Source organism: Zootermopsis nevadensis, unplaced genomic scaffold (assembly GCF_977971745.1).
Source record: "Zootermopsis nevadensis isolate Lab colony 2312 unplaced genomic scaffold, Znev_1.0 Znev_ptg000007l, whole genome shotgun sequence".
NCBI classification, from domain to species: Eukaryota; Metazoa; Arthropoda; class Insecta; order Blattodea; family Termopsidae; genus Zootermopsis; species Zootermopsis nevadensis.
Window position 1 is genome coordinate 10,463,093 of NW_028259139.1, and position 17,046 is coordinate 10,480,138.

A 17,046-nucleotide genomic window follows, 5' to 3' on the forward strand; every position below is an offset into this window, starting at 1 on the left:
TCGTTTTGTATTTACGTGTTTCGTACTATTCTCAAAATAAACTGCGATTATTTTCTTAAACAGGATTAAAAATCTAATCCCTGTAATGGTAAAGAATTGTGTTTTCTTAGCGGTACGGACTGAATTCTTAAATATTTAGATGATCTTCGGCTTCAAAAGGCTAATGCATATTTCAGAGTCTTTATGCTGTGGTAATTATAACAAGTAACAGCTCAAATATATGTTGAGAAATCTTTAACAAGCTGATACCTTCTCAGCTCGTCAAGCTATTCTGGGCATTTTATGTAACCTGAAGTTTCATAACCGTGTTAACAAAAAGCCCTCCACGGCAGGCTGTCCTTAACCACGTCCTCACACAGAATTTACTATAGTTTACACACATCTTTTCACAACTTACGTTGGAATAAAGTTGGTCATTCTGATTAACCGCATTGTCATTCCTCTGCGCCCATGTTTGTAGCTTGTACGGGACCTCACGTTGCAATGAACAGCGACTCATTTTAAGTGACCAATGTCTTCACGATCAAAAACAGTCAGATACTAAAGACGGACATTATAACATCAACTGTCCTTACTCAATCCAGGAAACGTCAACTGAAGATAACAATACAAAATCCAAGTTAATAAGAGAAGGGAAATCGCTCACTCTGATAACATCCGACCGTATGTAAGTACAGGATGTATCAATTAGAACGAAAACCTAACTACAACAGTGTTTGTAAGAATTGGTAACAAATATCAAGATTAGTTGTTTTTTTGTTAGTTTCTATTCGTTATTGAGAAAATATAGATAAGCTTTACCTCAGATACTGAAGATAACACAATCTTCTAGAAGACAAACATTTATCTTATCCAGTATATAACATTTTACCAAGAAGTTAGGTCGTTAACAGTGTTTCTTTATGTATTTTGGTGGACACATTTATAAAATATATTCAATTGGTACAAATGACTGACATCTGTCTAATAATTCTGAACTACAGAATATTTCTCGCCAGGTTATTTACCCAACGTCACTTAAACAACACTCCAAAAATTTCCACAAGAAAATTTATAAATATATTTCAGGGTAGAAAAAGTTTTTGCTTAGGAAAAACCACCCTGTTAAAGAAACGTATATCCATTAACTAACACAAATTCAGTGCATATAACAGTATTTCATGCCGAAAATCAAAAATGTATCAGATAAATATTTTATCTTAAAAGACGACTTACTATTATCGACCAATTTCTCATCTCTTGCTTTCACTGTGTTTAGCCTGACAAAAACTTGTTTGTACAGGTCAGAACATATAAGAGCACTACAGTGCATTAAACACTAGATGTAAATCAGTCTCGTATGTAAAATGCATTAAATATACAAATGGTATGATGGCAGATAATAAGTCATGCATACAAAATTGATTATATATTGTCAGACAGAGTTGTGTGAGTTGAATTTGAAATGTTGGGCCAATATTCATTTGAACTATTAGTTCGACATTTACTGTCATGTTAGCGGATTCTATACCCCTTACGAAGCCTGTGATCCAACCTGTCAATTGGTGATAGGTTTGTATATCAAAAGGCTGTCTGTGACTGTACATCTCATGTATTGCAGGATATACAGCACATACAAACACGCTTTACTTTCAATAATAGTTCAAATACGAGAGATATTAATGAGATAAACATAGATTTAATGTATACTTTTAACTCGGCGACTAACATAAAACTATAAAGTGATGAGAGGTAATTTATGTCCGTCCATTCACACTTTTCATTTCTGAAAATCACGTTACAGAAGACAAATTTATATTAAATTTGATAACGAGCAGTCTAATTCCAGTTTTTTTCCATAGTAGCGTCCATTGCTTTTATTTATTGGTGAATTCAAAGTCGTACAGGAAGTTTCAGTTCTTACGTTCTTGGAGATAGTTCATAAAGCGAGTCGCTATTTCCCATAAGCACAATGTTATAACGAGGAGTTACGTTCCCGATCGACCGAAAAATGACAAGAAATAGTTAGAATACAATTTCATTGCCTGAAACGAAACAAAAACAATAAAAATATACTGATTTATAAAATATTTTATAAAAAAATATAAAAATTATTATAAATACGTCCTGTAAACAGTGGAAAAATAAACATTTTTATTGCCTTAAACTTCCTTTATCTTGGTTTATGCGTTTCCAGGAAAGTGAGATGGATTATGGGGCGTTTTATGGAAAATAATGACCATGGTGATGTTATTGGTTAAGAATTTGAAAGGGCTTTTGGAATGGGGGACTTGATTCCGAGTGTCCAAGGTTTTAAAGAATTTGTCGGAACATTTCGGAGGAGTAATTTCCCGTTCGGAATAAGAGTCAAACAGAAGGTATGAGTTTCATTATAAATGTTCGTATTTGTGAAATTTCATAACCAGAATTTTCGTAAATGACTGTACAGAATATTGAACCTGTTATTAACAGATCAGAAAGACGATCAAACATCCGCATTTATTTTTCGACCCAGATAACATACAAACGAGCAGACGATTTTACGGCATCGTTTTATTTATTTTAATACAAGTCTAAGTAAATGTGGTACTATATTTTAAATATTGAATCTCGAGGCTGTTCAATTATTTGTTCGTTGTCTACAATTTTAGCTCTTACAGGATGGCAGAAAATGCTGCTTGGGAAAGAAGGACAAAAAATTGTGCTTAAATTGTACAAAGATGCGGCAATGCCAAGTATGGATGAGAATGCTAGAATATGGAAAAAATATATAAAAAAGCAGAATATCAGTAAATGCGTGTTTTATCTGAGAACAGTGGCTAAATACCTAACCATGAGTACAGGACAGACATAAGAAAGACACTGAAAAAGTAGTTTATATCAACACACAAATAAGAGTATTTAATAATTATAGAATATTCATGTAGTTTAATAATAATATATAAATATAAACCCAAATGAAGGGGGGAATTTGAAATGTCCTGGAGTGTAAAGAAAAGGACAGTTTTAAGTCTATGATATTCTTAAATGTTTAAAACAAAACATTTTTAAATGAACGCGAGTTATTTTTATGATATAATCACAAAGTCTTTCTGTTTCTACCTCAAGGATAAGAATCCGGACCAAATCAAAGAAGACAATGATATCGAACAAGTAACTCCACGGAGCAAGGTCTTTGAAACGCTGATAGTCATTCATCTAGTCATGTAATTCTCCGCCTTTTATATAACTAGACGAGTCATGGTGTTCATATGAACCGGCCTTGGCCCAATACAGACAAATCCAATCAACATCCTCTTACATTACTTCCTTATAGATACATTTTAATATTATTATTCAAACTACGTTCAAGTCTTCCAAGTCGTCTCTTCCCTTCTCATTCGTGAGAATTATAAGATCAATGAGAAACTGTATCACTTTACTTGCTCGCTTAATTAAATTTTAAGTTGAAATGGTTTTAATGCAAACTGACTTTAAAATCAGCCCCTAATTAATTTTAAAATTGCATTACACAGAAAAGAAAAATATCTGGAAGGAGAGGGGGTGCTTTCAATTCATGTAGCGACAAGCCCAGGAGACCGCATTGCAGTTCTTGGGAATGGCAATATGAATTAAACTACTTCAACTCCCAGAATACTGACCACGCCTGCAGGTCGTATATTCTCACGAAACATATTCTGTTAAACAAATAAACTCTCTATGCAAACTTCAACCAAACACTTCAACCTACAAGCCGTCTCAGAGAAAAGAGACAGATGTAAAGTCAACAAACGTACGATGTCAAGATGTCGTTCCTGAACAAGTGTTCACAGGTATTACTCAACTGTCTAAAAACTTCGGTTAGGTTAGGTTAGGTTAGGTTATCAAAAATAATAAAATAATAATCCCTGTACAATTCCAATGCAGATCCATTACAGGTTCCAATTATTTTCAATTACATTTACGCGTTAAACAGTTTGTATACTGGTTTTTAATATCTGAAAAAGATCCATATTAAAAAAAATTATGAACAAACGCACAATAATGTCGAATTAATGGAAAATGGCTACAAATGAACACATTGATGTCACACAACAATAAGTACACTCAAGTAATTTGCTACTGAGGACATTCGAAGACAACAGGTTAATGGCGTAGTAAAACAAAAGTTAAGTATGATTTGAGGTTCTCAGGGTAGTGAGTGCTAAGATGGCTGTCTTCGCCCTAATGATGGAGGCAGCAAGGACCTCTGAAACGTTGGTGGACATCTACCAGACTACACGGTGTAACAACCCTGAAGACAGCCATCTTCAGACTCACCGCCTTGAAAACCTAAAAATCCTATATTTTGAAACTGTATTCCCATCTGCGCCAAAAATATGTCCACAGAAAAGAAATTGGACATTCATGTTTCACGACGTGCATTATTCAGTAGCGGGCCGATTCGGCAAATTTTTCCCACTTCTTCCTTCTTAAGTCTAAAACACTCCCAGTCTGTGTTCTTCACTTGGTGGAAGAGACTACATTCCATGCGTGAAAGGTCAAAAGTTGATCATTTTAAAATATAAAATAAAATTTTAATGTGCAGTCTCTCATATGATTTCGTTTCTAGCTTTTATAAAGCCTTGCTCGTTATAGGTTTACTAGCCCTTTCACAAAGCGGGATTAAATTTAAAAATGTAAACGTCAAAACAATTCTTGTATGTTAAGCGAAAAGTTAATCTCCACAGAGGAAATGTTAAAATCATCCATGTGACGAAGAACCATGCGTATAAGGAAGCTTCACGCACTTTTATACCCTGGGCAGGATGAAGCTTCACGGTCGATCACAGGAAGCTAAAGGGCAGAGGGAAAAATAAATACGACATCGCAAGACCCGAACCGGAAATCAAACATCGTTAAATGATTAGTGCCTGTTTAAAGTATCTGCACGAAGATAGCATATCCTAATTCAAGTCTATGAGTTATCCCGTATCGATAGGTAGATCTTAAATAACTTCATAACCACTTCCTTTCAAAAGACACAATTTTATAATACATGACAAAGCATCACTATTTTTTAATAAAATTAACAAATAGTAAATTAGTATGTCACTTCGAAGTTTAGGGTATACCGGCTGATGTAATCTCAACGTACGTAAATACCAATGTCTCCCACACTCTGTTTCGTGGAACCCGCAGGGCTATACGCAATAAGGGGTTCCGAAAAAAACAGTAATTCACTAATTGCTCTTTCAAATTACTAATATAACATTTTGTAACAGACAAACTCGTTGGGAAGTTCTAGCTTAGGCTATGTAATTGAAATGTACAATACGGTCGGAGAAAAGCCAAACGCGATTTAAACTGTACCTAAATTAACTGACTTTTCCTTCAAATATCTAATTTCGTTCCAGGAGTTAATAAACAATATTAAGCTGTTTCTCCACACGCCCAGCACCACTCTTATTATTAACCTTTTGAAACATGAAGTTAATCTAAATTATATCTAAAAATTCAATCCGTACTTCAAAGAAAACACAGCGCGTCTCCAGATAAAATGGTTAATGCTGTTTTAATAAATAATCGCTGTTTATTCTGACAGTTATACGAAACATATAAATATCTAAAAGGGTTACTGGATGTTAAATTAGGTGATAAATATAGTTACCACTGGGCTTTGAAGGGTTAATCAGATTTTTGAAGTGTACAAGCAAAAATAACCTTCCCACTAACAAATCAAAAATGCATTTTAAGCTACTAACTTGTATTGTTTCTAGCTTTCTGTTGGATTTCTTGTCTTAAGACCCACAAAAAACTAACCTCATTTTCATACCTCAGCTAATGTATGTAGGCACAAACTGTAGAGCACACTGCTTTGTTCTGTTCGTTACTTTTCGAAGTTTTTCTTCACGGTTCGTGCCACAGGAGAGTCACAGAATCGCTAAGGGTTCCATCGGTACTTTAAAAACCAAAAAGGTTTCGTGGTCACATCAGTTTGTAAAATACAGGTCTCTGCGGTTTTCATGATCATAACCAAACATAATTTGCATATGGATGATGTAACACCTGGAGTGGTCTACATAATGGCAACACCAGATGTCAGTCTGACAGGATATTGGCCTAACGAATAACAAATAGTCTTGCGCTAAGTTACGGAACCAGTTAGCTGCCTTTGACAAAGACAGCAGAACTATGACGCAGAATGACTTAATTTGACATGATTAAGTACAAGGCATATCCTTGGTTAAGCAGGATTGATTTATAACAAGAGCCTTGGATGACAATGAAGTGACTTGCTTTTGATATCAGTTCGGATAATCCTGACCTTTGGCAACGAAAACCAGCTGTGATTTTGATTTGGTTTGAGGTGTAGACGGAAAAATCCTTTCATGATTACAATGACAATGATATTTATCCAGCTTCAACGATTCTAGCATAAGTTAATTTCTATGAAAGTCAGTAATAATTTATGAAAGTCTAAAAATAAAATTTCGATCGAGTATTTTGTAAGTAAAAATTTACAACATTATGGACATAAAACCATGTAGGACATATTCTGAATGAAGTAGACTTGAAATGCATAAACAATTTCGAGAAGGAAGCGTCGTGGAAATCAGTAACTTAGAACATCGTAATCGGAGATAACATTAAGACGGATCTGTGAGGACGGCAGGTTAATGGATCGTGTCCAATGGCGAGCTTTGCTATTAACAGTGTTGAACCTTTGAGCTCTGCTGTCAGAAAGATACATAGTTAATCCTCTAAAGCCCACATGTAAATACATTTACCACCTACTTTAATATTCAGTAACTCTGCATTTGGCCCACAGAGTGTTTATGGATTTCGAAAGATTCTTAGAGTAAATGGTGATAATATCCATAAAAATATTAATCAACTTATCTTTGTAATGCTGAAGTGTCGTATTGCCTCTGAGGTAGGAACTGAATTTTTAAATATTTCGATGTGCTTCGGATTTGAAATAGACAAATGGCGTGATTATCATATCATCATCATCATCATCATCAATATGAGCTTTTACTGATGAGGACTTATGGACCTGTTTCAATTCAGAAGTACCAGTATGTTTGAAATTATAAACCCATTTCGACACTTATAGGACTCGTTGGACAGAGGAGTCAATCAGTAGCATAAAACAGAAAGACGCAGTCAATGTCGAACGGGGTTAAAAGTCGATCTGGTTCTTTCAACTTACGTTTTGAACGGCTCGAGTAGTAGATTTGCTGGACTTTACGGTTTTATCAACCTTCGACTTCTTGAACAGCCTCAAACTTCTAGGTGAACTAGTAGAACCTGCAATGAATAGAAACAAAGTTAAACAAATGAGCTTTAAGTTCAGTTTAAATTAGATCAATTGTATTTCTAATGTAACTTATTATTTCCGCTTACGAAAATCCAAAAATTATTTCGTTTTAATATGAAGAGATTTCACGACATTTATTCGTTTAGATTTCCAAATACAAAACTACACACACAGAAAACATAGTCAACGTTTCTTAATGATGTATATCATCTAAGAGTTAATAGAATGGCATAAGGAATAAAGTGTCTTAACATTTTATTTGGGGGTGAAATGACAATTAAAGTTTAAAATCTTTTTAAAAAAGAGGATGGAATGTTGCATTGTAATCTGACGTAAACTTAACCTTCCTGAACTTTACATACCAAACTAATATCGAAGCACATGACACACCTACTAAGGTCAATAAAACAGCTGAAGGAAATGTGATACCGGTAAACACAGAATGAGAGATTATAAATGCACAGAGAAACGCGCAAGATTCAAGCCAAGGAATTTTGAGGCTGGTACAAGCAGTCGCCTGATGCGTAAATACAAACAGAAGACAATCACAGCTACAAAGCTAACCATATGACAAATACAATATTACATGGAGCCCACATATATTTTCCTTCGTAACGCGTTAAATACACAGCATAATTAATTCCACAAAGTATGGTTTTTCTTCAGAAGCTCCTAGTCGCTTATCTAATCAAGAAATTACCCGTCTTTCATGGATTCTAAAGGTTCATTACAGTGTTCATAATATCCCACAATCGGTCCTTATCCTAAGCCAGATAAATCCAATCTACAACCTCCCACTCTACCTCTTAAGATTCATTATAAATGTAATTAAAATAAGGTTTTGTACCTTAATGGGGTGAGCCTTTTTACTTAAGTTACACAGCGATGTTCTGGTAATATTTAACATCTTTTTGAGAGAACTTACGAAGCTCAATAAAAAACACGGACTAATGCAGAATTCATGATCAAATATTGTCAAGATTCGTTAAACAATTAAAAGGCAAAGTCGTCCCTGCTGCTTAATTAACCACCACGTCATGAAGGCGTATTGAGAATTAGAGGTATAGCTCCACTAATTCTTAGCCTCGACACCTTCGCTTGTTTAGAAGATAAAACATTCAGATGGCAAGACAGACATTACATTCTTTTGCACGGATTTACAACTCAACAACACCAGTTTTTGTACAAATACATAAAAAATACACAGCCAGATATTATGTGTCTCTGACCCTAATAAATCTGTCCATCCTCATGTTTAATTTCTGAAAACACAGAATTAATTCAGTTAACCTTTTAAAGCCAAGCGGTAACTTCATGTGCACAGCTTGCTTTAACAATAACAAACTCTGCATTTTTCCACAACGTTTATTTGTGAGTTTTGTATGATTTCCAGTGTAAACAGGGACTATTTCCTTAAACATCATTAACCAGTAGGTCTTTTTAATGGTGAAGTGTTGTGTTTTATTTGCGGTACGGACTGAATTCTTAATATTATTTCACGTGCTTCGGGTTAGAAGGTTTAACAGGATAAATAAACTGTACTAAAGACGCTTTACACGTTGGTTTCTAAATTTAACTACCTTTGCTTATAATTGTTTCACCAGGCTTTATTTATTTATTCTTGGAACGGTGACAGTGTCTCTGAGCTATAACCGTGAGATACCTCATTCGAATCTTGACAGAATCATAACCTAACCTGATTGTGGTTTCCATAGTTTTAATTCTCTCTATGCACAATGCATAATGGTGCTTCAAAACACATAATATCCTCTTTATTTTCTATACACCATACATAAACATTCACGCTAAACACCATCTTGAAGTTGATACTGTATATTAAATAACCCACGAAGCAACTAATGATCCCTTAACTTCATTTACATTGATTATTTTAGATAGCAACTTTTTTTTTACCTAAATCATGACATTAATACATGCATGTCACTCGAATAACACAGTAGATGACGCTAGTATTCGTGACTGACTGATAAAAAATAACAGAGCCATCTTGTTTCGTCCTTATCTCCAAACAGACTGCCACGCTACCTACAACATACACGTCTGAGGAGAACAGATGGCATGCGAAACTTACTTGGGAGTGGGGAGATAATTCTACAACAGAAGGCACATGTACAGAATTATAAGTTCACCTTTTGTTCTGCACGATCGTGAAATTTTGCCTCACACATTTAGTACAATATTTGAACCTAAGAGGGATTAAGAGCCAAAGGGTGGTGAAAATTGTACAATGAGGAGCCCCATACTTTGTACTCAGCACCAGGGTAAACAAATCAAGGATGATGAGATGGGTGGAGGTATGTAAGGAGCATGGGTAATATTAAGAATGCGCACAAAATTTTGGTTGGAAGGCCTGAAGGTAAGAGACCATTCGGAAGACCTAAGCGGAAATGAGAGGATAATATTAAAACTAATAGTAGGTAAATAAGTTTGGAGGATTTTTTTTTTGGATTAACCTGGCTCAGGATGAGGAAGATGGTAATGAATATTCGGATTTCATAAAAATCGGGTAATTTCTTAGGTAGATTAAATCACGAGCTCTTCAAAAACTGCTCCATGCAGTAACTCAAAGCACAAAAATAATCAATACCTGTCTGAATGACATAAAATATTAAGCTCATTATATAATTTGTGTTCTCTTTATGTGAGAGATCAAGTTTTACTCTCGTACTAAACAGCTTCGTATATTTTTAATCTTTACGATTTCAGAAATTAAACAAGAAGACAAAACGTTCTGGACCGCATGACAACAAGCCGAATCAAACCCTAGAAAATTGAATTATCATCGCAGCTCTCAAAAATTTTAAAATTATTTTTTATCCTCTAAATGTAAATACTGAAACCAGCTTTACTCGTAAACTTGTTCAAAACAGGAACGAATTCACTTCTCTGACATTCCGTTACACACAGGTTCTACTATTACAATAACACATTTGGTTTGTCGTTCGTAGGTCGACTCGTGTTCGACTATGAATGTCTAGTCCGACGTGGTGTCCGCACGCCAGACGTTACAAACCGCTCTTAAGCACCAATGTAAGATATGACTCATTTATTTTAAAGACTACAAATGAATATTCCTGCGACGAGGAGCTCTGTAAATGACCTTGACCTGCAATTCCGTCGTGCGCGGATTTAGCCACTGTGATAACAGTGTGTACGGAGCGCTCGGGCACACTGGGCTGCGTCCTAATGTGTGTACGGTTAGGGCACACAACGAAACATCTAACGGACAAGAGTACAGCCAGTCTACATGGACGGATTATGAATTATTTCGCGATACTGCATCAGGCACAGCTGCTATTCTGCATAAAACTATGCGATTATTCTTATGAACGACTAAAACAGAAATAACATTGTTTTTAGTGATTTTCATTTGCCGATGCGAAATAAAATTGTAGCCATGTACATTATTCATATGAAAATGGCTCACATATGATTTGAAGCTTTAGCGGCGACTCAACTCAATAAAATATTTCTCGGTCAATCTGACGCGTTAGTTGGTTACACGAAGAGATCTACGTTTCGGGCATCTTTGTCCCCATCATCAGGTTTCTGCTGTAACCGGGTACCACCGTCGTCTCGTAGGAGACGACGGTGATCCCTTCGTGCAACCACTTGACGCAACTGATGGCCAGAGAAAATATTTGCTGAATGAAAATGGCTGTCTTCCAAGATGTACGCCTTCCTTAATGGATATCTATTTTAATATGATCTTCCCATGTATGCATAGGTCTCAGATATGGGCTCGTTCCTTCATGTTTTTTTCGACAAAAATGTCATATTTATTCACACTTTCCGTTGCGTGCTGCATGCACAGCCAAACAATAAAATTTCTCGCTCTAGGAATAGTAGTTAAAGAATAACATTCATTGCGACTTTCATTATTCAATTGTCTGCTTCCCCATCTTACGCCGTCTTTCTTCGATAAACATTACTCAGTTAATCAAGTTAATTACTAATTTATAGGATAGTCTTTGTACCGATACGAATAGAGGCACTTAAGTGAAAGAAGGCTTCATTATTTATTGAAAAACTTGGTCTCGAACGTCTAATCCGATCAGAGGATGAGGTAAGACAGCTCCATTAAACTAACCATAACCTCAATGTCTCTGCAGTTAAGTTCACTCAACATAATCCCAGCTCGAATTATATAAATTCATGTGGGTTATTGTAACTACTGATAAAACAAGACTTCAAAAAAATTACATCTAATTGAACGGTGTGCAGCTGAGCAAAATTTCATTAGTCGCTTTACAAAATCTTGACAATTGTAAGAAATCATATTTGTCATTATAAACGGTAACATCTGAAAATTTATAAGCTCAAGTAAGAACATCGAAACGAGGCTGAATAGAAATACAGGGAGTTCATTTTCGAGCGCGGATACTGACGGTAGAGTTGCACGCTTATCCCGTCAATTCGGAACGCGCCGCGTAGAGTTAAAAAAATCCTCTTCTTGTACACTTCATGGGTTGCGCTCAAACCTATTTCAACATTTTATCCAAATTCTCAATGATGTTGGTTGTGGTCTTGTGGAATCTGATACAGTGTACACTAAGCAGCGATGTAATAATGCCTGGCCCGATCTGTGTGACGTAGGAAACCCCAGCTCAGGCGTAACAATGTAGTCCTTACTATCAGACCGTTACTTTAAATCCGAACATCGAAAGCGTGCAATCGCAAGCTTCCAGTATGTCTAGCCGCAGGTGATTCATTCAAAACAGAGCAAGTGATAATGCACCAGGCAAACACATGCTTGTCGGCCAATGCTGTTTCGAGGCGGACAGCCCTGAACGATGATTCAAAGGAACATCAAAAAAAGACCACCCAGAACATACCACGGCGAAATAACTCAAGAGGATGATAATCTACAGTCTCACCGCCTTAAAAACCTGATATCTTCTAAATGGTCCTCATAACGTATAAACTTGCATTTTTTTGGTTCGTATTGAAAAACAATAAAATAACTGCTAGTTCACAGATTCTGGCCGGTTAACCCACACACCTTTTTTAATCCATAATCTCTGGTAGTCGACTCGACAAAGTCGACTGCGCATTCAGTTGGCAAACGTCACGTAAAAAAACAGGACTGTACGTACACAACCTCATTTGAAATTTATCTAGCAGCAGCAGCAAGATTAACCACAACTAACACTGCTTTGGTAAATGTACCGGTGAATAAAGGCAATAAAGTCATTAGCACAACCTGTCAAACAGGACACCTGTTACACACGTACAGCGGATTGCATAATACGTAACTCAACTCTAATGACAACCGGCAGCTTAGATTAGTCGTATGCAGTACTGGCTTATTTCACATGTTAATGCAACTACCCTGTTACACTCTCAGCAGATTCTACTGCATCCCTTGGCAACGTGGCCGTCTCGTTTAGACTGTTTCACAAAACACATCCTGCCAGGGGCTTGAATTTCACGTAGTAGGGAACTTCCCTGCATGTAATGTAATCAAGATTTAATAAAAACCCTGTTAGCATCGCAGTAAGTAACAGTATGGTTGACTAAATGGGCATTTTAGTGCTGAATATCACATTTACTGGACCACGACTTCCGGTCAGGGAGAACAAAAAACAACAGGTAACCCAGTCCATCTAACTTTGTTCATGTTCATTTATATATTATTAAATTTCTCGTAAAACAAAGTTTATACAGGTTGTAACAAAAGTCCGTTCTCTTAGGGAGAAAACAACATTTAAATTAAATGTTATAGTAATTTTAAATAATCTCTTTTGTTTGCAGATATACCCTTCCTGTGAAAAATGAGTTCGTATACACCACAAGAGAATGTAAAATCAGGAACAGAATTCTCTTTCATTGAGTCGATAAATATAAAATACGCTTAAAGAATGCTTAACAAGCGATTGTTTTCATAAATTCGATATAAATTTCGATTTCAAATTCTGTTACAATGGGGTCTACATTAAAACCAATAAAAATGTAGATTTTTTTTCTAATTTTTTACTTTTAGATAGGCTTAATTTTTTGTTCTACTATTTTAAGTGTCTGTACTACAGTAAATGTTGGTTGATACAATTCTAATTGCTTTTTACAGGTGGGTTCCGTGCGGTAGCTGAAATTAATTTTCATGGCGCCAGTCTTGCGTTAATTATTTTGTCATTTGTTTTTATTACAACTCGACCAGCAGATCCAAACAAAATTGTTAAGAGTTCACTGCCGTCGGAAATTAAACATGAGTTATGTGTGAAGACAACACATCCATTCCACCCCATTACGTGTACATAAGAGTATATAAAGCATACAGCAGATATTCTACATGGCAGAAATCCAGGATGCAAAAATCTACGATAATTGTGTAAAATAAATTCGGTATTTGTAACACTTTAGTCGGTTATGCTCACAGAACACCTGCGTATTATTTTATAACGTAAAGAAGCAAGCAGAATACACGATCCTCACGCTTGCAAAATTAAAATAAAGGATAGAAAATGTTCTCTTAGCACGCCGAAACAATTTCGTAGTTTGCACGATTTCATAACCCAGCCTCGCTATCTGTAACTTCAATACAAAGAACTTTACCCATGTAAGACATATGTAAGTCTACTTACCTTATCTTGGAAATAAACTATTATGTGTATTTCGAAACCCCCCCTCAATAAATCTGAATGATTTTTTTGAATCGGAATCTAAATTCCATGACACCAGAAACCACTTCAAATTCGTACGTTTTAATGTCTGTCGATACCAACACAACATCCGTACAAAGTTCTGATGTGGCAACAAAATAACAAGTTCGTGTAGGTTTCTGAAATTAGAAATGAAAAATCTGTACGTTATGGGAGTCACATTTCTGGGCAAACTAAAACAATAAAATGTTTGTGCATTAAACAAACGTTTAGCTTAATCATGGTGAAGATTAATACAACAATAAAGCCGTGAGTGTCAAATTTTATACGAAGGTAGACGATAAAACATACGCTCAATTTTATAATGAACATTTTTAATGCATTTAAATTAAAAATTATAAACGTTTAGGGTATATCCGGTAATATTAAACGTAACCAGGAATCACGCACATAAATGGACTATTAAATTATAAACTAGTCACACAATATAAATATAAGCCTTTGAAGCATACTCGGAGTCGTACGTTCTTCCGATAACTTCTCATTATTTAACACAGCCATCTTTTACCACGATGGAAAACATTTACAGGATTCGTGACATGATCCGGGATGATAAATTTCTACAAGTTCCTTCTGACGTAACATGTCGAACTCGCCCTACATGCAAGTCTCTTCTCATTTGTAACAGACACACGATAACTCCTCAGATAAAGATTTTATCTCATGGCAACTCTAACATGAAATCCCGACTATGTTCCGTTACGTTAGTCAGTTGGCAGTCCAAAAACTGGTCTGCCAGGATCTGTAAACTGATATACAGGATCGCCACTTGAAACAACGAACAGAAAACGTATGAAACACGCTAATAAATAGCATAAAACAAGACACAAGACAATTTGGATTTTAAAACACAGAAAATACTTTTAAAAATATGCGTTTTGCTTCACCTAACAATTCCTTGTGGTCTTCACTGGTTACATATCGTAAAATGATTTATAGTTATGGCTTATTTAACGACGTTGTCAGTAGCTTAGATTAGCATTTGAGTAGGACTGAGGAATACCAAAATTATCAGAGTCAGAATACCTGGTCTCCAGACCGAGATTCAAACCCTGGACCTCCCGAGTAAAAAACAGAATGCCAACTATTCGGCTGCGGCATTCAGTGTGACGACAAAGAAATCGCATGATAATCATGAATAACGTAGAAGAAACAATTTCTTGCTGTGATTAGGTTAACATAAAGACCTAGGGGTATGTGCAGTTACAGTTCCACGCATTCTTAACATCAGCACTTAAAGGAGAAGAATGGTTAAATTTCAAGCGTCGGTCGCTTTACCCAAAGGGAAACAGCCCCCAGTACCCATGGGATAAGAGACTGGGTTGATCCCAGGGTCAGTCTGGACGCAGTGTTAATGATCTGGTCAAAATTCACCGGCCTTATGAAGGACACGGTTCAAAAAGTGTATGAAACGTCGTGGCGTGTTATAATAAATCACTCAATAATTCATCTGGAGGAACTTAATTAGACTATGAATAACTTCTGAGTCGAGGCTCTTTGTGAATATTAAGAATTTATATATATATATATATATATATATATATATATATATCTGGTGTAATGAAGCAATAATTCTCACAGACATTTAGAATATAATTGCATTAATTGTATTAAAGACTAAAGTCTCAGTTTTAACTTCCTTTTACACGTCAAATCTGTCACATCAGTGTCAGAGCTGACTGACTTGTGTATTGGATTTATCTACCTCTTGCTTCAAGAACAAGGCCAAGCCCCAATGACAGTTTTGAAGATTGAACTAAGATAATACCCATCTATCTTCGTTGTTAAAAATTCTTTAATCAGCAGGCTACATTTCTCACAGTTATCATTATATCGAAAGATGTTAAAGACAGGTATCTCTGTCTAGTCTAGTCTAGTCCCATATATCAGCATTTGATTATCTGTTTATGTGTATGTTCAGCCTAGAGAAACATCACTTGTCTAGACACTAGTTGCAGGAAGAGATCAACTGTCAGTCTAGTAAGACGAACGAATCAGTATTTTCGAAACGTTTTAGTCCGAAAAAACCTCTCAACTTGGAAAAAAGAAAACTTAGAGCATACTGTAATCAGTATGCTATAGTCGGCATCAATTTACCTGGCGTCTGCAGTACACAGCATTGGTTTCGAATCAGCTCGTCACGTCCTGGTATGTGCAACGGAACGGAAAAGAAGATTCCGACAAAAAAGAATATTCTTCGTGGTGGTGTTCGCTCCATTGTCATATTGTGCGTACAACGAGGAAATATTATTTCGAATGGTAATACTGAACAGCGCATGCGCAAAACGTGTCATTTTAAGATTACAAGTTGACTCGGACAACACAGACTCGCCACATATAATGTTTGTAAATATGAATTTCAATTTAGATTTTATATTGATTTCTTGAGAATAAGTAATTCTTGCAACGCAACAATACGTATGTGTATAAATTATTTTCCTTGAATCTGATTAAACAATCATCACATCAGAACCCTGATGATGGGGACAGATATGGTCCCTGAAACGTCGGTTTCGCCTTTTAACCATTTCACCTGGCTGATCGCCTTAGAAGATTTTATTTAAATGTTTCAGATATCAGATCTACATTTTGCCATACGTAGGCGTTAAGGACTGTCGTGTTACGATTTCTTTAAGTAATTAATTGAAACAAGCCAGAGGACCTAACATATAAAATTCAAAGGAAGAAATTTTTTCAAGACACTTTATGAAGTAACATTTTGACTTTATGTGAAGTATGAGCACACATAACATTTAAATTTTCGGAACATTTAATTGTTAATAATCAATACAATTTTTTTTATAAATGAAACCACACGTGTCAGAGAAAAAACACGCGGACAGACAGATAGACAAACACTTTCCACATTACTCATGCATGACTTTAATTAATATTTCCAATTAAGTAGCTATCGGCTTCTTTCTCTGCTCCGTATTCTGTTTTACGATAACAAACATCAAGTGATGACTTTTATTTGAGCTTAATAACTTGTCTGACTGTGATCGACTTTCTCCTTTATCGTGGGCGCAGGACAACAAGCTACCCATTCAACCCCAGATTTAGTGCCACCTCTGCACCGAAAATCAAAATCGTTGAGATAAATTT

At 35.8% G+C, this 17,046-nt stretch overlaps 1 protein-coding gene across 6 annotated transcripts in view; it reads right to left on the reverse strand.

Moving 5' to 3' along the window:
* The window catches only part of Pde8 (phosphodiesterase 8), a 94,054-nt gene that overhangs the window by 34,890 nt on the left and 42,118 nt on the right, over nt 1-17,046 (reverse strand). For all 6 annotated transcript variants that reach the window (XR_015533929.1, XM_022057789.2, XM_087344228.1 and 3 more), the window contains one exon: nt 7,154-7,251. Coding sequence is in view for 5 of the 6 variants with exons in the window: in XM_022057789.2 (XP_021913481.1) it covers nt 7,154-7,251 (98 nt within the window). In the remaining variant the exon portion in view is untranslated. The remainder of the gene's footprint in view (nt 1-7,153; nt 7,252-17,046) is intronic.